Source organism: Lagenorhynchus albirostris, chromosome 3 (genome assembly GCF_949774975.1).
Source record: "Lagenorhynchus albirostris chromosome 3, mLagAlb1.1, whole genome shotgun sequence".
NCBI classification, from domain to species: domain Eukaryota; kingdom Metazoa; phylum Chordata; class Mammalia; order Artiodactyla; family Delphinidae; genus Lagenorhynchus; species Lagenorhynchus albirostris.
Genome location: NC_083097.1, coordinates 169020507 through 169041486, shown reverse-complemented (window position 1 = coordinate 169041486; position 20980 = coordinate 169020507). Strand labels below are relative to the sequence as shown.

The 20980-nt window shown below is 58.8% G+C and overlaps 4 protein-coding genes and 1 long non-coding RNA gene across 9 annotated transcripts in view; 3 read left to right on the top strand and 2 right to left on the bottom strand.

Moving 5' to 3' along the window:
- The first annotated feature begins 1289 nt into the window (after nt 1-1289).
- SMIM44 (small integral membrane protein 44) lies at nt 1290-1982 on the top strand. The gene is made up of 2 exons (XM_060146740.1): nt 1290-1602; nt 1744-1982. The coding sequence occupies exons 1-2, from the start codon at nt 1290-1292 to the stop codon at nt 1980-1982; spliced, it is 552 nt and encodes a 183-aa protein (XP_060002723.1).
- Nucleotides 1474-4423, bottom strand: LOC132518742 (uncharacterized). The gene is made up of 3 exons (XR_009539942.1): nt 4313-4423; nt 3978-4144; nt 1474-2569 (listed from the first exon to the last, which is right to left on the bottom strand). It is a non-coding gene; the product is annotated as an uncharacterized LOC132518742 (long non-coding RNA).
- LOC132518740 (small integral membrane protein 24-like) lies at nt 4003-6207 on the top strand. Its single transcript, XM_060146739.1, has 4 exons — nt 4003-4066; nt 4728-4833; nt 5088-5153; nt 6075-6207. The coding sequence occupies exons 1-4, from the start codon at nt 4003-4005 to the stop codon at nt 6205-6207; spliced, it is 369 nt and encodes a 122-aa protein (XP_060002722.1).
- Nucleotides 6208-7836: 1629 nt separating this feature from the next.
- Nucleotides 7837-10400, top strand: LOC132518739 (small integral membrane protein 24-like). The gene is made up of 3 exons (XM_060146738.1): nt 7837-7976; nt 8068-8179; nt 9345-10400. Exons 1-3 carry the CDS (start codon nt 7898-7900, stop codon nt 9442-9444), a joined length of 291 nt encoding a protein of 96 aa, XP_060002721.1. The 5' UTR covers nt 7837-7897; the 3' UTR covers nt 9445-10400.
- A 7844-nt stretch (nt 10401-18244) lies between these two features.
- Nucleotides 18245-20980, bottom strand: part of NFIC (nuclear factor I C) — a 65582-nt gene continuing 62846 nt past the window's right edge. For 4 of the 5 annotated variants that reach the window (XM_060145627.1, XM_060145628.1, XM_060145626.1 and 1 more), the window contains one exon: nt 18245-19032. In XM_060145627.1, the coding sequence (XP_060001610.1) occupies nt 18899-19032 (134 nt within the window). In that variant the 3' untranslated portion in view covers nt 18245-18898. The remainder of the gene's footprint in view (nt 19033-20980) is intronic. The other variant, XM_060145629.1, reaches the window with a different exon arrangement.

The window sequence follows — 20980 nt, the reverse complement described above, 5'->3', positions numbered from 1 at the left end:
TCTTTTTAGTTATCTATTTTATACATATTAGTGTATATATGTCAATCCCAATCTCCCAATGCATCCCACCACCACCCCCTCCGCCATTTTCCCCCCTTCAAGCTGTAATTTCTTAAAAACATGAACCACCACCACCCACGGCCCTTCCTGACTCCATGACTTGCAGCTCTCTCAAACCTGCACCAACTAGGACCGCCCCTCCTGTCCCCAGAACCGTCCTTGCCCACAGGTGACCTCCCAGTGTCCATATACGGTGGTCACATCTCAGTCTGCGCCCTCCCCCTCTCAGCAGCCTCTGACCCGGCCAGCCACCCTGCTCCTGGGAAATTCTCAGGGACTCCGCCTCTGGGTCCAGGGCTGAGTCCTCCGGCCCCACCCACACCCCCGCCCGGGCGGTCTCATCCACTCTTGGGGCTCGAACCCCATCTATGTCCCAATGACGCCCACTGTCCTGACTCCAGCCCGGGGCCTCCTCTGAGCTCTTGGCTCGGGGTCCAGTTTGGACATCTCCACTTAGATATTGCTGAGGCATCCCAAACTTAGCCTGTCCTGAGAATTCCTCATGTTACCTCCCAAAGTGGCTCCTCCCACAGGAAATGGAAACTCCATCATTTCAGGTGCTCAGCCTGCAAACATTGGGGTTTGACCAGTTTAAGATCTACCCCAGCTCTGCCCATTGCCCCACCCCCCACCCCCGCCAAGCCTCTGCCTCCACCTGGTCCAGCATCATTATTGCCCACCTGGAGCAGCTCAATCCCTCCTCCCCATCCCTGGCTCCCATCCTCAGCCCATAGTCTGTCTTCCCCAGAGAAGCCACCGGAGGGCGCCCGTGAGCACCTGAGTCAGGTCCCGTCTAACAAGCCCAGGAAGGTCCTGCCCCAGGGCCTTTGCACCGAATGTTTCCTCTGCCTGGAAAGCTCTTGCTTTTGGTGCTCCCATGCCCGGTTCCCTTCCTTCTCTGGGTCTCTGCTGAAATGTCATCTGAACATGGCCTTGGCTGCTCTATTGTGAGAGGCTGCTCTATTAGACCATGGTCTCCCCCAACAGTACCCTCAAACCACTCTTTGCTTTTTAACACGATATATCATTTACTCTGAGGTTATGCATTTCTCAGAGTCTATCTCTCCATCTTGAACGTCAGCTCCACGAGAGCAGGGATTTTCCCAGAAGAGGGGACATCCTGTGCAAAGGCCCTGAGGTGGGGATGGACGTGCAGGGTAGCACCTGGCGTGGTTGGAGCTGAGCGAGGGAGGGGGGCCAGTGGGCGGAAGTGATTTGCAACGTGATCCATGCAGGCAGATGGAGGCCGTGGGGGAGCCCCAAATCCTCTTACCCAAAAGCTCCTTAATACTTCCGCCTGGCGGGTCACCACCGGGCTGCCCCTGCTCCAGGTGGCTGCCATGCCAGCGCTGGCCCTCGAGGAGGGGATGGAGGGCTGGAGCCCGGCCTCGCCACTCTACGAGGAGTACCGCCCACCGCCGCTGGACACCATCCGCCTCCCCAGGTACGCGCTGTACCTGCTTCTGGCTGCGTTCGTGGTGGTGGCCGTAGCCTACGCCATTGTCGGGCATCTCATCAAGGACCTCGCCCACGACCTGGCCGGTGAGCCACTACCCACTACGAGCCTGGCTTGGGCTAGTGCTGGGCCACTTAGTGGGGGGGTGTCCGAGGGCCCCTCCTTGCCAGGGAGGGGGCAGAGGGTGGCCGGGCCTGGGGATGCTCCTCACCAGCCTCCTGCCTCAGACTGGGCATTCGGCCCGAAGCCGGACCAGGAGGATGGCCCCCGGGAGCTGCCCGAGAGCCCCGAGGACGAAAATCTGGAGGAGCTGGACCTGCAGCTGGCGCTGGCCTGGCGGGTTGACGAGGACGCCGCTCAGGGTGGCGAGGGGGCCCCCGCAGAAGCCCCAGCCCGGCCCTGCCACCGCCCCTCCATCGCCTTCAAAGACCCACCAGCCCGAAGCTCCTTCTGGAAGCTGGGCTGAGCCGGGCCCTGCCCTCCAGCCCGGGAGCCGGTTCCAGCCCCTTTGGCGGTTGTATAAACCAGACTTGTGCCCATCAGAGCCCGTTCACCTTTGATCTGTGCTGTCTTGACAGAGAACGTTCTCTTTCTTGGCTGGTGGACTCCAGTGGCTGGACACTGATTTTTTTTAATTAATTAATTTTATTTTTAATTTATTTTTGGCTGTGTTGGGTCTTCATTGCTGTGCGCGGGCTTTCTCTAGTTGCGGAGAGCGGGGGCTACTCTTTGTTGTGGTGCGCGGGCTTCTTCTCATTGCGGTGGCTTCTCCTGTTGTGGAGCACGGGCTCTAGGCATGTGGGCTCAGTAGTTGTGGCTCGCGTGCTCTAGAGTGGTGCAGGCTCAGTAGTTGTGGTGCATGGGCTCAGTTGCTCCGTGGCATGTGGGATCTTCCCGGACCAGGGCTCGAACCCATGTCCTCTGCATGGGCAGGCGGATTCTTGACCACTGTGCCACCAGGGAAGCCCTGGACACTGATTTATTTCCACACTCTGGTTTCCTCCATAGTCCCAGAGCCTAACTCCACCTGGCCTCCACCAAGCCCTTGGCAACCTGTAAACCAAAAAACACTAAGAAGATTAAAAATAATAATAACAACAATAATAGTGGCCAACCCTTAGCTAGAGCTTCGAATGTGCCTGCTATTGTATGCTAAGCAACCCCTTTCCTTGTATTAACATTATCTCGTTAAATCCTCCGAGGTACGATTTATTGCACCCATTTATCAGATGGGAAAACAGAGGCACACCGCCCAGAAATGACTCGGTCGGAGTAGAGAGAACGTTTTGCGAAAAGAGGCTGGCCCAGCGACCAGCCTCGGAAAGCAGAAGCCTGCTCCTCTGGGCTCCTCCACCTCTGAATCTTCTCAGCTCCCGCCTCTCACCTCATTCCTGGTTCGGCAGCTGGATGGGTCCGTCTCTGGGGGTCCTGACTTCCTAACTAGCCTGAGGGCTTCCTTCACTCCTGAGTTTTGCACGGGCTGGGGCACACAGTAGGAGCTTCACCTGTGCCTGCCTGGCTGGTCGAACTGGGCTTGTCCTGGGCTCCACTGAGTGGCCTTCCTGCACAGCGACCGTGGTCAGACCTCAGGAAGGGAGGGGGCTCCAGGAATTCACAGGCACTCCGTATGTGCCTGGGCAATAATGCTGGTGTTCTCCCAGCCCCCAGGCGTCCGACGGAGGTCTCAGGCCTGGAGAAGGACCAGGCCTCCCCATCCCAGCCTTCCTGCCATGTGATTGGGCTGTGGCTGTCCCGTGGCAGCTGGGGTGGGGTCCCCATTCGTCCAGGCAGGGCCCCCTATCTAATCAACCTGGGGATCAAGGTTGACACACAGGAGAGCCAGGAATCTGAGTCATCAGCTATCCCAGGGGCCCCGTTCTCTGGCCACACGGCAGCAACTGGGTTTGGAGGTAGATGGTGGCCCGTCCCTTCTTGCCCCGTTTGCTCCCCCTGGAGCTGGCTGTGGGTCCCCAGGGGTCGGGGACCCAAGAGGAGCCAGTATAAGCTGGTGGTGGGAGAGACCCGCGTTTACATCTAGTTCTAGTTGCTTCTGCCCGGCCTGACGCTCCTGGGCCCCCTGGCTTCTCTGTAAAACGCAGGTGGCAAAATTTCATGGTGCATGCAGAGAAAGAATCGTAATGATGTGTAAAAAGCACTGAGCCGGGAAGGAAGCTCAGGGCCAGTTCAGCCCGGCGCCTGTGGCGGGGAGCCTGGGGGACCCTGAGGCTGGCGGTCCTGGGTGGGGTGCAGGGCTGAGGGGCCGGACTCCCGTGTTAATCGTTACACCAGGTCCAGAGTCTGCCCTCCTGGAAGGCAGGGGAGAGGGGGTGGATGCCAACCAGGTGGGGCAAAGGGAGGGGCCCTCTGGTCTGGGCCTGCCCCGCCCCCAGACCTGCCTGCCCCCTTATCAGGGGCTGGGCAGGGTCTCCCCTGACTCTGACCGGACTGTGCACTCCGGTACCTGGACTGGCTGGATCCTCCGTGCCATGGGGACCCTGGAGACCCTTCTGCTCTGCACCCTGCTCCTGTCGCCGGCTGAGGCCCAGCAGGGTAGGGCTCTGACCTCTGGGACAGGGGCGGGAGGATGGGTCGTGGGGATGGGCTTGGACACAGGCTCGCCATCTCCTCCTTTGATGAGAAACCGAAGCCTCCGAGAGGAGTGGGCAGGCAGAAGAGGAATGGGGTCAGGCCCCTCTTGGAGGCAGCCTCCCTAACTCCCCCGCTTCCTCTGGGCCTCCCACCTCATCCCTGAGCGCCCCTTCCTCTCAGAGCCCCGTCCCCTTCTCTAAAACCCACCTCTGAGGGAACTCTCTGGCCGTCCAGTGGTTAAGACTTGGTGCTTTCATTGCCTGGGACGCGGGTTCAATCCCTGGTCGGGGAACTAAGATCCCAAAAGCTGCGGCGCAGCTGAAAAAAAAAAAAGAAGAAAGAAAAATTTAAAAGGACTTCCCCGGAGGTCCAGTGGTTAAGACTCAGTGCTTCCACTGCAGGGGGCATGGGGCACGGGTTCGATCCCTGGTCGGGGAACTAAGATCCCGCATGCTGCCGGGCGCAGTCAAAAAACAAAACCAAAACCACCTGTGAAACCCAGCCCCTTTCCAAGACCCCTCTGTCTGAGCATCCCCTGCACCCTTCGCCCCCTGTCCTTTCGGGGGCCCCCCACCTTTCCTATTTCTGAGTCTCCTCTGCCCCCACCTCCTAACAGCCTCAGGGCGTCATCTGAAGCCATGGCTGGTGGGTCTGGCTGCTGTCGTGGGGTTCCTGTTCATCGTCTTCATCCTCATGCTGGCCAACCGTATCTGGTGCTCCAAAGAGAGGTGGGAGCCCCTTTCCCCACCCTCCATCTCCTCCCCAAAGCGCTGGGCACCCCCTCCTACCTCATGACCCTCTCTGGTCCCTTTCTTGTCTCCCCATTTCCCTGCTCCCCCTGCTCCCACAGCTCAGGACAGCCATGCAGCCCCCCTCTCTTGCTTCCTGGAGTCCCCCCAGCCTGGGGGAGACTGAGGCTGAGGCTGCCCCCACTTCCCACCCTTCACCCGCCCTCATCCCTCCATCTCCATCTCTTCTGCAGAGCTGAGGATGAAGAGGGGTCTGCATTCAGAAGGGATCCCCACTTGTACGAGGAAGTGGACCTGAGGTACTGCCGTGTGAGCATGTGTAGATGTGTGTGGGTGTCAGGGTGTCTGCGTGAGGCCCCTCCACGAGGAGGGGAGGGGTGGGTGAGCACGGATGACCTCTTTCTGTCCTTGAACACCTCAAGCACATTCCTGCCCCAGGGCCTTTGCACTTACTGTTGGTTCTACTTTGTACACCTTTTGTCATATCTTCTGGCTGGCTCCCGGCACAGGGCCTGGCACACAGTACGCACTTAATAAATACCTGTCGAACAAGACCGTGGTGTGGGATTGTGTAGGGACTGTGCAGAAGTGTGTGATTTGGTGTGGGTAACTCTCCTGGGCTCAGCGTCTCCCATGATCCTGGCTCAGGGATGCGGGCAGGGCTGGGGGCTCTTTCAGGGCAAGATCCTAATTTGGGCAAAGGCTTGGGGACAGAAGTAGGAGCTCAGGAGCTGGGAGGACACTATCCTGGCTGGGAGATTCTCAGCTGAGCCCAAGATGCCTGAGGGACAGGCGTGGGCCAGACTGTGCTTTGTCTACGACCCAGCTCAGGCCCAGTAAAATGGGATTCCTACTCCCAGGATGTGCTGGAGGGTCCAGATCCCACAGGTGCTCCTAATTTGTAGTTTCCTCCCTGCCTTATTCATTCCTCCTCCACCCATCCACCCGCCCACCCATCCATCCATGCATCCACCCATCCATCCATCCATCCTTCCTTCCCTCCTTCCTCCCATCCACCCATCCTTCCATGGGACAATTGACCCTTAGTTTCTGCCTTTGTGAAATGGAAATAACAAGGCTGCCTTGTCAGGGCTGTTTTGAAGATTCAGCAAAGATTCTTTCTGTAAAGCGCTCCTCATAAGACCTGGCACAGGTAAGTGTTCGTTAAATGGGAGTGACTCTGTTTCTTATTGTGGTCTGGGGCCTCTGTGTCCCTACAGTAAAGAAAACAAGAAGGGGAAGAAAGAGGAGGAGAAAAAGGCCAAGAAGGAAGGAGAGAGCAACTTGGGGCTGGAGCTGGAGGAGAAAGAGGAGCTCAGAGACCAGGAGCAAGTCAAGAACACGGCCATGTGAAAACTCCTCAGCCGCTGCCTCCAGGCAGCCCCCCAGAGGTGCCCCTTCCACACCCTAGAAGCAATGACCTGAAGCTGAAGCCACTGCAGTGACTCCATCTGGGGTTGAGAGTACAGCGTCCTGAATGAAGAGGCTTGGGACCACCCCTGCCCCCTCAAGAAGGGATCTTTGTGCGTTATGTGGTCTGTATGTGTTATGATTTGTACCACCTGGTGATTCTCCTTGCATTTAGAGAGCACTCCTGGTTACTGAGAAAACCCCAACCCCTGCAGTGTCATGGCCTCACCTGCTTCTACCCATTGCCTGATTTCTTGGCCCTCTGCCTGATATCCATCTGCCAGAGCCCTCCTCCCTCCCACTCACCTTCAGGACCGGTATCAGCCAGGGACTGCCTCTTGGGGAAGAGCCCTTCAGAAGGGCTACTGTCATCCCGTGGGACTTAGTTTCCCCTTGAGGAGACGGCTTTTGGGGTTGGGGGTAACGCCCAGGCAAGGGTGGGAAACCAAACTCCACGGTGCCCAGATACCCTGGGCAGATTAAGCGCTCCCCTTGCAATCTCGATTCTGCTGTCCTGAGCCCCGAGGGCCGTCTCCTAGGAAAGCCTTGCTCCCCCGCACCAACCCAGGGTTTTGGGTCACGTGACTCCATTTCTGGGAACTGGGTCTTGGAGGGTGCGGTGACCCCCGCGTGTGAGATCTTGGAAAGGGATCTTGGAAAGGGATCCTCCCTGTTTCCAACCTCCCCACTCTCCTCACTTTCTCTGGGCCCTGGACCTTGCCCTGGATGTTAACCATTTCCTACTGAGAACTTTGATAAAGGCTGGCATTTAGGGCTCCCTTGTGAAGCAGGTAGCTGTGGTTGGTAGGATCCAGTCCAGAAGGCGGGGAGCTTCTGTCTAAGAACATCCCAGGATCGTCCACCAGGGGGCAGAAAAACCATAAATAAAAAAGTGGAATAATCTCCCTAATAGGTGCTCCCACTGAATGCCTAGCATGCTTACGGTCTCCGTCTCGGTCAGTTTGCAATTAGTCTCATTTTCCGGCTGAAAATACTGAGACTTAGAAAGAAGGAAGCCACTGGCCCAGCTCTCCCTGGCTGTTGCTGGCAGAGCTGGGATGGAAGCCCAGGCTGCCCAAACGATGGGGCATGTGCAGGCTCTGGCTAAGGTCAAAGTTGGAGGTTCATGTCCCAGGATGGGAGAGGGTTGGGGTAGGAGGTGTTCCTAGCTGGGAGAACTATGTTCTTTTGGGATGCTGTGTGGCCAAGGGGAAGTGGCCTGACCTCTCTGAGCCTCGACTTGGCTCCTCTTCTGCAACGTGAGGACAAGAGTTCTGACCGCCAGAGTGTGAGGCTTGAGGGAGGTGCCGGAGCTCAAGAGTCATTGCAAGACCTGGCACACAGCAGGCACTCGGGAAATGAGTTCCCCATCTTTCCTGAGCCTCCCCTCCCATGTCCCTGGCCGTGGGGAGTGACAGGGTCAGGATGGGCCTCAGGGAGACGGGGGCTGGGACGCTTGGGACCCTGAGCCCCTCCCCATGGTGCCTGGAACCCAGTGAGGGGGCCCCACCTCTGACTTCCTGCGGCACCGGCCACATCCTGCCCTGGGGTGCCCTGCGCAGGCCACTTCCCCCTCTGGCTGGGGCGGCAACCCCAGAACCTGCTGGACAGGGGAGAGGACAGACGGAGAAGGATGGATAGATTCTGGACGACCCCCGGCCAATTCTCCCTTCTCGCAGCTCTGGTCCCGCGGCTGGTTCAGGCCCAGCCCTGTAAGGCCTTGGAAGGGAGTGGGAGTGCGGTGGCGAAAAGAGTCCCAAGTTGGCGGCCAGGCTGCTGACCCCGCCTTGCTCCCACCCGCAGTGGCCCAGAGGAAGCCGTGGCTGGTGGGGCTGGGGGCTGCGCTGGCCTCCCTCTTCCTCATCTTTGTCCTCACCTTGGTCTACGCCATCTGGTGCAGCGAGCCCTGGGACAGGTAGGTCCTTATCTTTCTGAGCCCCTCCTTCCCGAAATCTCTAAATCGCTCCTCTCTAAGCCCCTCCCCTCTCTGAGTCCCGCCCCCTAAGCCCCTCCCCGTGTCGGGCCCCCTCTCAGCCCCTCCCCTCTCCGAACATCCTCCAAGGAGGCCGGGCAGGACCAGGGGGTAATTCTTTTTTTTTTTAAATGAGTTTATTTATTTATTTTTGGCTGTGTTGGCTCTTCGTTTCTGTGCGAGGGCTTTCTCTAGTTGCGGTGAGCGGGGGCCACTCTTCATCGCGGTGCGCGGGCCTCTCACTGTCGCGGCCTCTCGTTGCGGAGCACAGGCTCCGGACGCGCAGGCTCAGTAGCTGTAGCGCAGGCGCTTAGTTGCTCCGCGGCATGTGGGATCTTCCCTGCCCAGGGCTCGAACCCGTGTCCACTGCATTGGCAGGCAGATTCTCAACCACTGCGCCACCAGGGAAGCCCCAGGGGGTAATTCTTTGATTCAGAATCCATGGGGGCCTCACATAACCTCACTCTCTTCTCTCCTGACTACCGGCCTGCAAAATGAGGGTGGCTTCCTCACAGAGAAGCCCATCCCTAATATGTGTTTCAATTGGGGTCTGTAAAGTCTTTTTTGGGGGGAGGGGGTCTGTAAAGCCTTTACCACCCCCACGCGAACCCCATCCATTTATCTATCCACCTGTCCTTCCCTTCCTCCCTCCAGCCGTCCATCATCCATCCATGCATCAGCCCTCCCTCCCTGTCTCCCTCCGTTTCTCTCTCCTTCCCTCCCTCCAGCATCCAATCCTCCATCTGTCCATCCATCCAACCACCCACCTTCCCACCACCCATCCGCACATCCGTCGGTCCATCCCAGCCACTCATTAAGCCATCCACCCATCCGTCGGTCCATCCCCCACCTCTCTGCCTGTCCACTCACCCTCGGTTTTGAAACCCCTTATCGGTTTTGGGTCACGCAGCTCAACTATGGGCTCAAGCACTTCCTTCGTGTTCAAACGGGGCGGGTGTCCTAAGCTGCCTGAGCCTCGTCGTCCCCTTCCGTACCATGGGAACAACAAGGGTGCCTGCAGGACTCAGAGGTTCTGTGAACATTGTAAGAAGCCCGGAACCCAAGTCCTTATTAACTTGGGTTACCTGGGCCCTTCTTTTCTCCACAGCAATAAAGAGAAGGAAGAGGAGACTGTGAGAAATGAGGAGAAGGAGGGAGAGGGCGACTGGGGGGTGGGACTGGAGGCGAGAGGGGCCTCCGAACCATGAAGCAGTGGCAAGCTCCTCCTCGTGAAGGTTTCCCACTCACCTCCTCCAGGCAGCCATCCAGAGATGCCCCAGCGCCTTCTCCATGCCGCATCAGCAAGGACCCGGCCCTGGGGCCAGTGAGAGGACTCCACCTGGGATTCAGGGGAAAGTGGCCCTTGAGTGCAGAGGACTCAGGACCTGCCCCAAGTCCCTCTTGGAGGGCTCTCTGCGTGTTACCTGGTCGCCCTGTACCCCTTCCCAAGCTCGGTCTCCACCTGATGATTCTTCTTGAGCTTGGAGGACACCCCTGGCACAAGGAGCAACCACCTCCCCGAGACCCCCTACTATCTCATATCTCTACCCAGTCTGCATCGCTGGCAGCTTTTGGCCCTTTTGATTTCTTCTCCCACCTCCGATTTCTATTGCCCTTTGGATTTCATCGGAGAAGCCAGGTCCTCCTCTTGCCCACGTGCAAGCTCTTCCGAGAGTTTTCCAGGCCTGCTTCGAGGACTCCATAGGAGTCACTTGTCTCCCAGCCCCGCTCCTGGCCTCGGCTTGCTACTCCTGAGCGTGAACTTTGAGCTGGCTCAGAGCAAGGCCGTTTCCTGGGAGATGAGGGCTCCTCCTACCTTGTGCTCATTTCGGGGCACTGTCCTGGAGGCAGGGACTCCCAGGGCCTGGGGTGAGGGTGCAGGAGTGCGAGTGGGGAGGAACCCCTTCTTCCAGTCCTGCACTCCTTGTGGGGAGGCCCCATGCAGAAGAAGGAGTTGGAGTCCCCACTTCTTTGCTGTGTAGCCCCGAGGCAAGTAACTTAACCTCTCTGTGCCTAAGTGTCCTGTCCTGGAAAAAGGGAAGATAACAGATTCTTCACAAGTCGTCATGAGGTTTGAATGAAATACGGTCTACAGAAATCCTGAGCGCAGAACCCAGCACCCCAAAAGCGTCTTAATAAATGTCGGCTTTTTGTTATGCTGAAATGGTGAAGATGGGGCGGGCCAAATGGGCCTCCCACCACAGACTCGGGGGATCCTGAAGGTCAGAGGGTGTTTTCCGACGGCAGCTCTGGGAGGGCAGGAGTTTTCTGCCCTCCAGTCTCCTCTTTGCGAGGTCTGGGGCTTCCGGGTGGGTGGCCGTGTTGAGGGGGTCGGGAAGGGAGAAGGGAGGGGCTATCGGGGCTCCTCCCCTTCCGCAGGGGGCGGGACTTCCCCACTAGGGGGCGACGGGGGCGTTTGGGGGTGCGTTCTTTAGGTCGTCGCAAGCCTGGCCCTTTTACGGCGTTTAGTGGGGAGGCAGGGCTGGGACAGCCCCTCAAAGCCAAAAACTGCTTCACCCCAGGGGCCAATGGATGAAAAACACTGAGGCTTTCATTGAGATAAAAGGACAGATTGAAAGCAATTATACCCCAATAAAGATGTTAAAAAAAAAAAAAAAAAAAGGACAGATTGAGCCCCCAGCCCGGCAGAGACGCGGCCCCAGGATGAATCTCCAACCCCTGGCTGAACCCTCCATCCCAGCTGAACGCCCACCCCCGGACTGAGCCCCTCACCCAAGATGAGATCCCCACCCCGCAAAAGAAGCTCCTGCTAGAGCTCCCCTTCCGCCCCTCCGCCAGGAGAGCCGGACTGTGGGGATGCGGGTCAGCTGACCCCTCCATCCGGGACCCGCTTTCTGGGTCCACGTCCTAGGTCCTCCCACAGGGGGGCGCCAGAGCCTCGCCGCTGAGCGCAGAAGAGCCCACCCCGGTTGGGGGTAGGGCATGGGAAGGGTACGTGTCCATCTTGGAGGGGGTCTCGGACTCCACCCCTGCCCCCCAACGATTGTGTCTTCTGCGCCTGTTACTGAGCAGCAGCGTGGGGCTGCGCACCTGCGCGTCAGCGTCGGCGCACCGCACCGGGGTCCCTCTCCGTGCGTCTTGCCTTCGCTTCGTGCCTCAGTTTCCCCGCCAGTGAAAGGGGATATAAAAGTCCCTCCCGGGGAGGCTTGTGGGTAGGATGGAAGGAGCCTGTGCAGCGGAGAGCTTTGACTGCACGTCTTGGGGGTCCCTGGGGGACTTGGAATAGGGGCCAGGATGGGGGACAAGGTTTCAGACCCCAGCCTCCAAGGAGGAGAAGTGACTGCCCCTCACATCCATGATGCTTCCCTGACCCCAGCCTTTGAGGAGCCCCTGTGGCTTCGGGGTAGGAGCTGGACATGGATACTGCCAGCTCTGAGTGGTCAGGGGTGGTGTGGAAGAGACTGGGGTGCTGGGGTGCTAGGAGGGCTAGCAGGGGCTCTGCCCAGGCAAGTAGAGAGGGCTTTCTGGAGGAGAGGGTATTGGCACCAAGTTGTCCTGTCCTACCTCTGCTCACTGCCCTCGGGGGCTCCCACATCCCTCCTGGGGTAAAAGCCCAAGTTTTCCCCCGTGGCCCACAAGGCCCTGGATGACCTGCCCCGTCCCCTCCCTGCCCTGACTTCCTCCCTCTCTCCCCCTCGCTCACTCTGCTCCAGACACACGGGCCTCCTCGCTGTTCCTCCAGCTCGCCAGGCATGGTGCTGCCCCAGGGCCTTTGCACGGGCTGTGCCCTCTGCCTGGAAAACTCTTCTGCCAGATTTTCAGGGGGCTGTTTCTCCCCCTCTATTCAAATCTCTGTTTAAACGTTACTTCCTCGTGTGAGGCCGACTCTCCCATCCCTTATTCTGCTTCATTTGTGTCCTTGGCACTTACGTCCTCCGACATTTACTTATCTTTATTGTTTACTGTCCATTTTCCCAACTTGGAACTGTAAGTGCCATGAAGGCAGATCATCTGGGGTGTTTTTTTGTTCTCCACTGTGTCCCCAGTACTTGGTACCCAGCAGGTACTCAGGAAATCTTTGCTGAATGAATGGGAGTTTGCTAGGTGGAAAAGAAAAAAAAAAAAAAGAGGGAAGGCATTCTGTGCATTTTTGGAGCACCAACTGTGTGCCAGGCTCTGTCCTTGGAGCCACGTAGGAGGTGGAGTTCCCTGTGCCTGGCACAGAGCAGGTGCTCCATAGATGCCCATGGAATTTGTTGATCAAAGACTCGGGAGAATGCCGGAACTGGTTTCCTGAGGCCGCCTGCCCTCCAGCCTCTTCCCTTCACTTTGGTACAGAACGCAGAACAGCCCGAATGGAACACAGAAAGGAGGACCCAAGACAGCTAGAAAGAGTCGAAGCATAGCTTGTTTAATTTTTATACATTTTTTCTTTTTTTTGCCTTTTATTGAATCTTTTATGGAACCCCGCTTTTTCATTTTTTCTTTTCTTTTCTTTTCTTTTTTTTTTTTTTGCATAGGGAAACAAACAAAATAATAACAGCCAGAGTCACTTTCTGTAAATGGTACTTAGGGAGGCGCGTCGGCGGAAACCAAAATGACTGCGTAATATACAAGGTTATGATCGGAGTATGATGTGAGGGCGCAGGGCAGGGGAGCCGGGCAAGGAGAAGGCTGGGCCTGGGTCTGCTCAGATGTCCCCTTGTCCCCTGTCCTGTCCCCACCTTGGGGAGGAAGAGGAGGAGGGGAGTGAGCCCGGCCCGAACCTTCTCCCAACATGGGTTCATGAGCATGGGGTGTGTGCGTGTGTGTGTGCATGCGTGCGCGCGTGTGTGTTGTATCCGGTGTGTGCGGCAGCAAGCGAGAATCAGAGTAAACTATCCTGGTAATATCGGTAAAATACAAAATGGGGGAAAAAAAAAACCTCAAAAAACATCTCAGAGGGAAAAGGAAATTAACAGCAACACCACCAAAAATTTTAGAAAGAAAAAAAAAAGAGAGAAAGAAGGAAAGAAAATTCAGAGAGGAAAATGGGTCCCTCTCCCCTCTCTCTGTTGTCCCTCCCCCCACGACACGTGTTCTGCCCGTCAGACACGGCTTGTCCCGCCCCCATGTGCAGCCCTGGGGGGTGACAAGTTGGGGGTAGGGGCCAGGACCCCTGGATGTGAAGGGGCTTTGGTTTCAGGGGGCCTGGCTGGGGCCCAAGATTGGGAGGATGGGATGTCGATGCATTTTTGGGAATGGGCTTTAGGGGCTCACCACTAGAGGGGGGGCTGAGGTAGCTCCTGTCCCTTTTCCAGTGGGTCCCCTTCTAGCCAGGTGGCGTGAAGGCAGGGCTGTAGGGAGGGTGGGAGCTTGGGGGGTGTGGGACTTCCTTCCTCTTCTGGAGCCCTTAATCCTGTTGGATCCCACCTCCTCTTTTCTGAGGCCTAGGGGACCCCCAGGGACTGGGGGAGGAGAACCCCAAAGCCACACCAGCAGACATGTGAGGCACTGCTTGGGAAAAGTCTGTTTTGGTATCGCTGGCAACAAGTCCTGCTGGGATCGCTCTGGGTCTGTCTCCCTGCCTTGCCCGGGGAAGGGGCCGGGGGGGAGTGTGGGCCTCTGGGGCCAGCTCGGACCCCACGCACTCTGAAATGCTTAGGGATACATGGATGGCGGAGAGGTGGTGTCAGTGTGGAGATGAGACCCTCAGGAAGTGTCCAAAGCGGCAGAAACGGGGAAAGATGGGAGGATGTGGGGGATGCTGGATTTGAGGATGGGTCTCTGGAACCTCTCGCCCGTCACCCTCCCTCCCCCCCGCCCCACAAAAAAGTAAAAATCAGGGTCTCAGAGAGAGAATCCAGGCCAAAATAAAAAGTAGCCACTGTATAATCTGTATTATGAGAAAAAAAATTCCAAAATTATACACATACATATATATATATATATAATGTATAGTATAGCCCTACGCTGGAGGTCAAAGTACCGTCAGAGAAGCCAGAGGAGGGGTGTGTGGGGGGGTGTCCTGCGTGCTGTCTCTTCCAGGGGGCTGGACGGTTGCTCCGGGCCCCAGGGATCCTGCCTCACTGGCCGCTGTCCAGCCAAATCTGCTTGCTCTTGAACACTGCTGTCTCTGGGGACAGAGAGAAAGTTCCGGAGCAGGGAGGGGGATGCTGAGGCTGAAACTGCTGCTTAGGGAGCCGCAGCAGCTCCCCACCCCGCCCCATGTCTCCTCTGAGGTTCCTTTCCGGTCTGATTGTCTAGCTCAGGGTGGGAATCTGGGCTCAGAACTCGGCCAGAACCGGGGTTCCAGACCTGGGCACGGGGCACCCCGGACCCCCGCCCCAGTCAAATAGGGCCAGGTCAGCTTGACCTCTCCACACCACCCTCTCCACCCAGATTGGGGTCCGGTGACTTCCCTCATCCAAAGAGAGGGATGGGGGCAATTTGCATATATTGGGGAGGTCTCCTTAGTCTTTTCCACAGCAAGGGCTGGACCCCAAGGTCAGGCTGGGGGACTCCGTATGGGATGGAAAATGGGCCAGTGGGCCGCAGGTTTGAGATGTCAGTTTCATCTATGTTCAAAAACAACACCACCACCCAACCCCCTGCCCGCCACCCTTCCCGGGCATCGACCCAAACTGCAAAGGCAGGTGAGCCGGCCGGTTCCTAGTGTTTCTGCCTTCTCCTGACGCACAGCTGGGGGCAAGGAAGGGTGGAGCTCTGGGGCCCGGGGTGCTGTGGAGTGCGGGCCGTGAGGGACAAGGTGGTCCCGGTGAAGCCCTTGGGGGAGGGGTCCTGCAGGGACGGGCCACCCACTCCCCGTGCCACTGGCTGCTCCCACTTCCCTGGGGCGGGCAAGGAATGAAAACCAGAAATCAGCCCCCATGGAAACTGACAAGCATGGCCTTGGGCTCTCAGGCCAAAGGGCAGTTCTCAAGGGCAATGTCAAGGCCCAGCTGAGGCCGTGGTCTGGGCTCTCGCTCTGGCCCCTGGGGCTTGCTGAGGTGACTTTTCGAAAGAAAACATGACATGAGCGTATGGTGGTGGATGAAAGCCCGGGCCTGTCTGCAAGGTCCCAACCGGCTCTGGAGACAATTCTGAAGTCTGAGGTGGTGGCCGGGGAATGAATGGGGACCGTCTGCCTGGTGGATCTGCAGAGGAGATGTCTGAGGGGCCCGGGGATGGCCAGCCAGAGGTGGCAAGGTTGGAGGACCCGGCCCTTTGGTCCTCCTGCCTGGACACCCCACTAACTGCTACTGTCTCAGCTTTGGTTGAGTGAAAGGCAAAGGAAATTGGGGGAAAAGAGAAAGAGAAAGGAAGGAAGGAAAATACGAGAAAATAAAACCGAGAAGACAACAGCACGGCCAGCCCCCTGCCCACCCCTGCCAGGGCCTGGGACGCTGTGCCCCTGGCTGCCCCTGACCCCTGGACCCCCGGCCGGGCCTCCGATGGCTGAACTAGACCTACAAGTACAGACAGACAAATATTGCATATATTGGGTTCGGTTTTTGTCTTTTTGTTTCACACCAGACCCCCCTCCACAGTTACAGCTGGAAGACGTAGTAGAACTGGGTGGGAGAGCAGGAGGGTCCTTCCTGCCACCCAAGGCCAGTCTCCAGGGGTGGGGTGAGGTGGGTCCTTTGGCAAGAAGGCGGGGGGGCTGCACAGGGGGAGAAGGGGCTGGGGGCGGGACAGCGATTTGACCCTGAGCCAGGGGGACGCCAGCCTGCGGGAGAGGTGGGACGGGGGCAGTCTGGCTGTCGGCAGGGCGGCCGCCCCGCGGGCAGACCGCATGGGTCGCGGGTGCATGCGTGGCGTCTGGGGGGCTGGCCTGTGGCCCAGTGAGGGGAGAAGCCCTTGCCCGGTGTCAGGGGACACCCCTGAGGTCTGTCCGCCAGCCTCTGTGGGCAGGGGATTCGGAAACAACCCCTCTGGAGACCGAGGGTGGGGCTGGGGGGCGTCGCAGAGCACCAGGGGGCACCCCCAATGCAGCAGGAGACATGGAGACGCGGCCAAGGGTGGGCTGGGGGGAGGGCAAACCGTGGGGCGATTGTTCCGTGGATCGCTGATTTTTAAGCATGTGATTTTTTTTTTAGCAATGTGATTTTTTTTAATTCTTAATTTTTTTTTTTTACAAATAGAAATACATCCCTTTTCAATTTTTACTTTTTATTTCATGTCATTGCTTTGTCTTTTTTTTTTTTTTAACTACACGAGCAGTGCATGCAGCTATCTGTGTGCGCTGATATTGTTTAAAGGTAATACTTATTTTTGGAAGGCAAGGCACATCATGTGGTAGAAAATTTCGTGCAAATTAGGAAACATGGAATTTTTTTTAAGGTTTTTTTTTTTTGTATCTTTTTTTTTTTCTTTTAAAGAGGAGGAGGTGGGGGGGGAGGGCTGGGGGAGGGCTGGGGGAGGGAGATAGAGCCAGTATCATTCGCCATGCAGTTTCAGCCGCCGCGAGCTGACGTCAGGAGCCAGGTCACAGGAATCCTCGACTAAGCACCATGCAAAGTTAGGTAGCTGGGGGCTGCCAGGTGCCCCCTCCCCTCCCCCACCTACCCGCACCCTAAGGTTCCCGGCTGAGAAGCTTCCGGATACCCCAACTACACAACCCCCTGCTCTCCTGGAGAGCGGCCCACGCTTTGGTCCCCAACAGCCACCCGGTGGAGGGGCCCTGGGGACAGAGGGACGGACCAAGGGTTCTTGAACCCCTCCGGACAGCGGGAGTGCGGCTGGTGGGGAAGGGTCTGCGGGGGAGGGGTCGTTTCTCTTTATGATCGAGTGGGTTCGCCAAGCCCCTTGGGCTGGTTTGGGAGGAGGAAAGTCTGGTGTCTGGGGAGGTGGGGGGAGGCTGGCCGGGCCCGGGGCACCGGGGTTTCACCGGGAGAGGGAGGGGAGGGCCAGGCTGGAAGCAGGTGAAGCGGAGGCCTGCCCAGGGCCATGGCTTAGGCCTGGGCCCGGGGATGGAGGTCAGGATTCCCCAGCGCCAGGCATGGAGGAGGCCAGTTGGGGCTCAGACGGATGGGCCGGGAGGGATCCTTGTGTTTGGGCCTGGTGACCCTAGAACACCTAACAGCCCCTCCCAGGCTCCCCACCCAAGATGGCCATCCCGGGGTGGAGGCATGGATGGGGCCGGGCAGCTGGGGTGAGGGGACACCCGGTGGCCCCAGATTTAGTGTTTTTGGAGCGGCTCAACGGAAAATGTTTAGCAGATGGGAGGCCCCCTACAAGGCTGCAGGAAGCCCCGAGGCGCTGACCCTCCCTGCCCCCAGCCAGAGCCCCCTGCCCTGTCCAGGCACATGTGGACTGCACCCAGCCTGGCCTTCTCTCCTTCTGGCGGCCCAGCTGCGATGCACCTCCCGGCTGTGCCCCACTTCGGCGGGGGGTGGGGGGATGAAAGTGCAAACCGTGGTCCCCCTTTGGGCCGGGAGGCACCAGGGAGGGGGTGTCGCTCCAGGATGTAAGGCACTGGCAGAGGAGGCGTTGGCGGGGGGCACACCGCCTTCCCCAGATCCCACCCCCGTGCCCCAGCACGGCAGGACGCTGGGGGGATGCCCAGCTCTGCCCCTTGGGCCCACTGGGCGGGTTCCCATCGCTCTAGATCTGAGGGGGGCATAGCAATGAGGGGTCAGCAACTGGAGGGGCCGGGTTACGGGGGAGGAGGCTGGAGGATGCCCACGGCCACTCGCTTCCCAGCTGGACAAAGGGGGGGGGCGGGCGGTGGGAATCAGGCACTTAAACCACTCGCTCTCACCTCCCACACCTCCATGGGCTAAGCGGGGTGGTGGGGTCCTCCCCATTCAGGGCTTGGGTGGATGGAGAGTCCAGAGCAGCCCCGGGCCCCTCCGCTCCACCGCCCCCAGCCCCCTCCTCGGAAAGTGCATTTCTTACAGTGTGTGCAACGCGGGGCCCTCCCCCCGGGGACTGGGGTGCGCTAGGGTGGCCTCCTATGCCTGGGGGGGGGGGCGGGCTGGGGGTCATTTGCATAGAGATGTCTCCCAAACCGGGCCGGCGCGCACAGGGCTTCACCAAAGACCGAGTCCCCGGCGCGCTCTGGGGTGGGGGGGGTGGGGGGCGGAGACGTCCACAACCGCGGGGCACTCCTGAGAGAGTATTGGCCATGCGTCCTTGTCCCCCGGCGATGCCCGGGGTCTCCCCGCAACCCTCTTCTGCCCCTGTCGCACCCCTGCCCACCCCAGCCTCCGCGGTGGCCTCTGCTGCCTGCCGCCGGGGTCCTCGCCGGCCCCCCGGGGGCTGCCTCCCCACTTGGCAAACACTGTCCCGGTGGCAGTGGCGATGGGGGCGCGCGGGAGAGGCGGCCTCGCTGGGTGTCCTGCCCCGTCGGCTGGGCACGGGCACCAGGCTGCGCTCACCTGGTCCAGGGCGGAGGTGGGGGCAGCCGGCCCTCCCAGAGCAGCAGCGAGAGGAGATGAATAACTTAGGACGCCCCGAGCGCCCGCTCCCAGGGGCAGTGGGGCCTGGCCCTCCAGTCCGGTCCGTCCGGCCGCGGCATCCCGAGAGTCCGAAGCGTTGCCATCTTTACCTTTTATCTTCTTGGTTGGGTGGGTTTATTTTTATGTGTGGTTTTCTTTTGTTTTTGTTTTTTTTCCCGTTTGTCTTTTTTTTTTTTTCTCCTTTTTTTTTTTTCTTTTTTCTTTTCCTCCTGTGTGTTATGTGTCTGTGTGTTTTGTCTTTCGGCCGGGCTGGGAGTCAGCGGGGTGTTCTTGCTTGCTCTAGCTTGCCACCGAAAACGTGGGCCGGGGGCCGGCTGTGTAGCTCCCCGCGATTCCCGGGACGAAGGAGCAGGGCGTGGGAAGAAATCTTTCTTATCCCAGATACCAGGACTGGGTGGCCCGAGGGGGACACAGAGAAAGAGAAAGAGAGAGAAGGAGAGAGATGGGGGGTCAGGCTCCGCCAGCCACTGCCCATACCCACTGAGGCCCCCCTACCCCCTGGGACCTGGGACCTCTGTCTCCCCTATCCCAGACCTGGCATAACCGGCTGGGTGACCCTGGGCAAATGACTCTGCCCCTAAGCAGAGCTGCTAGATAAACCTCAGGATGTACAGTGACGTCTGGATTCTAGATAAACTACGGATAAACCTGTTAATATAAGTCCATCTCATGCAACTTTTGGGATATACTGAGGCTCAAAAAAATTTATTATTTCTTTTCAATCCTTTATCTGGAATTGAAATCTACCCGAGCATTCTGTGGTTTTGTTTGCTAAATCCGGCAACCTCACCCCCGCACCTCATTGCCCTGAGTATAAAATAGGGGAGGGGATCTGCCCACCTTGTCCGCAGAGGGTGACATTTTCCCATTTAACGGTTCCCCCAGAACCCCCATGAAAGAGGGACTACTGCCCCCCGACCCCGTTTTGCAGTGAAGAAAACCGGGGCTCAGAGGGGTAAGGTAGCTTGCCCAAGCCCACCAGCGTGGGAGGGGAGAAGCCAGAATTCGAACTCAGGCCTGAGAGACCTCAGTCCTCGCCTGTCCCCCTGCCTGGGGCTGACCCCTTAGCCTGGCCTTTTGAGGGGGTCATGACTCCTACTTTCCAGAGGGGGAGACTGAGGCTCTGGGTCAGGTGGCCAGGTCTGCACGGACAGCTCTGGCCTGGGTCTCCACAGGGAAGCCGCTGTACAGACCCTTCCCCTGGAAATGCATCCTATTCGCCTGTGTGGGGCGGGCCTGGGGGTAGGTAACCCCCATCCCCACCCCGCTGGGGTCACAGCAGCGCTGCTCCTCTGCCCCCTGCTGTAAATCAATCGCACCCCCTCCAACCAGGCCACCCTGCAGCCGCTGGGCCATCCCATCGAACTGGCGCCATGGCTCCCAGCCCCCCACCTCCAGCCAAGTTCAAGTTCATCTTGGCCATTACCTCATGTCTGGTTTCCGTTGGCAACCAGACAGATTCTGGGCGTGACCCTCCCTGGTGGTGGCTGGCCTCCCCTAGGCCCTTCCTCCCTGCCTCCTCCCCTCCTAGGCTCTCCGCCCATAGCAGTGGGGGGGGGCACCCTCAACTCAACATCGTCCCCCATCAGCTGAGGGGGAGACAGAGGCCACGCGGTACCAGTAGTGAGTTCTGGGCTCTTCTGGCATCCCCCTGGCCTGGCTGGAGCCACCAGTGTGGCTTTGGGCATGTGGCTTAAATTCCTCTGGACTTCGGTTTGCTCATCTGCTGAATGGGCGTGATGGGCAAAGAGCTTCTGGTGTAAAATGCTCGGCCGGGTGGACCCCTTCACACAGCGGAGGGGGCGGGGGTGTCAGAGTCCACAAGAGCCCCACTCTGGGGGCCAAAGTGATTGATGGATGGCTCAGGACTGGGGGGACTGATGGTGAGAGACGGGGGTGGAGGGGATGAAGAAGGTGGGCAATCGATCAGGGAGAGATCAACCGACATCGATTGGGGGAGGGGCGCTGATTGAGGGGAGAGGCTATTGATCAGGGGGCAAGGCACTGACTGTGGGGAGGGCAGGAGATGGAAGGGCAGGTGGTGCGGGGAGAGAAGCCACTGCAGGCTGGGGGGCAGGGGCCGGGGGTGGGGGCAGAAGAAAGCCAACCGGCCAGGAATAACGAAGGCGGAGGAAGTGCTGACTGGGCCAGAAAGGAGAGGCCTCTGGGCTCCGAGCCCTTTGCAAAGGGCCTCCAAGAGCGGGGAGCGGGTCTCACGGCCCCTTCCTCCCACCCTTCCCTCCTTCCAGGGTCTGCCGGGGGAGGGGGGCTGAACCCACCGGGGGACTTGGGTGCCCTTAGTCCAGGGACCCGTGGTCCTGCCTGCGTGGTGCTGGCG

Excerpts from the sequence above, each read along its gene's own strand:
- SMIM44 (XM_060146740.1), top strand. The coding sequence starts at position 1,290 with ATGCAGGCAGATGGAGGCCGTGGGGGAGCCCCAAATCCTCTTACCCAA. Across the intron at positions 1,603-1,743 it reads CCTCGCCCACGACCTGGCCG|ACTGGGCATTCGGCCCGAAG; the intron begins GTGAGCCACTAC and ends CTCCTGCCTCAG.
- LOC132518740 (XM_060146739.1), top strand. The coding sequence starts at position 4,003 with ATGGGGACCCTGGAGACCCTTCTGCTCTGCACCCTGCTCCTGTCGCCG. Across the intron at positions 4,067-4,727 it reads GCCGGCTGAGGCCCAGCAGG|GGCGTCATCTGAAGCCATGG; the intron begins GTAGGGCTCTGA and ends TAACAGCCTCAG. Across the intron at positions 5,154-6,074 it reads TACGAGGAAGTGGACCTGAG|TAAAGAAAACAAGAAGGGGA; the intron begins GTACTGCCGTGT and ends GTGTCCCTACAG.
- LOC132518739 (XM_060146738.1), top strand. The coding sequence starts at position 7,898 with ATGGATAGATTCTGGACGACCCCCGGCCAATTCTCCCTTCTCGCAGCT. Across the intron at positions 7,977-8,067 it reads GCTGGTTCAGGCCCAGCCCT|TGGCCCAGAGGAAGCCGTGG; the intron begins GTAAGGCCTTGG and ends TCCCACCCGCAG. Across the intron at positions 8,180-9,344 it reads TGCAGCGAGCCCTGGGACAG|CAATAAAGAGAAGGAAGAGG; the intron begins GTAGGTCCTTAT and ends TTTTCTCCACAG.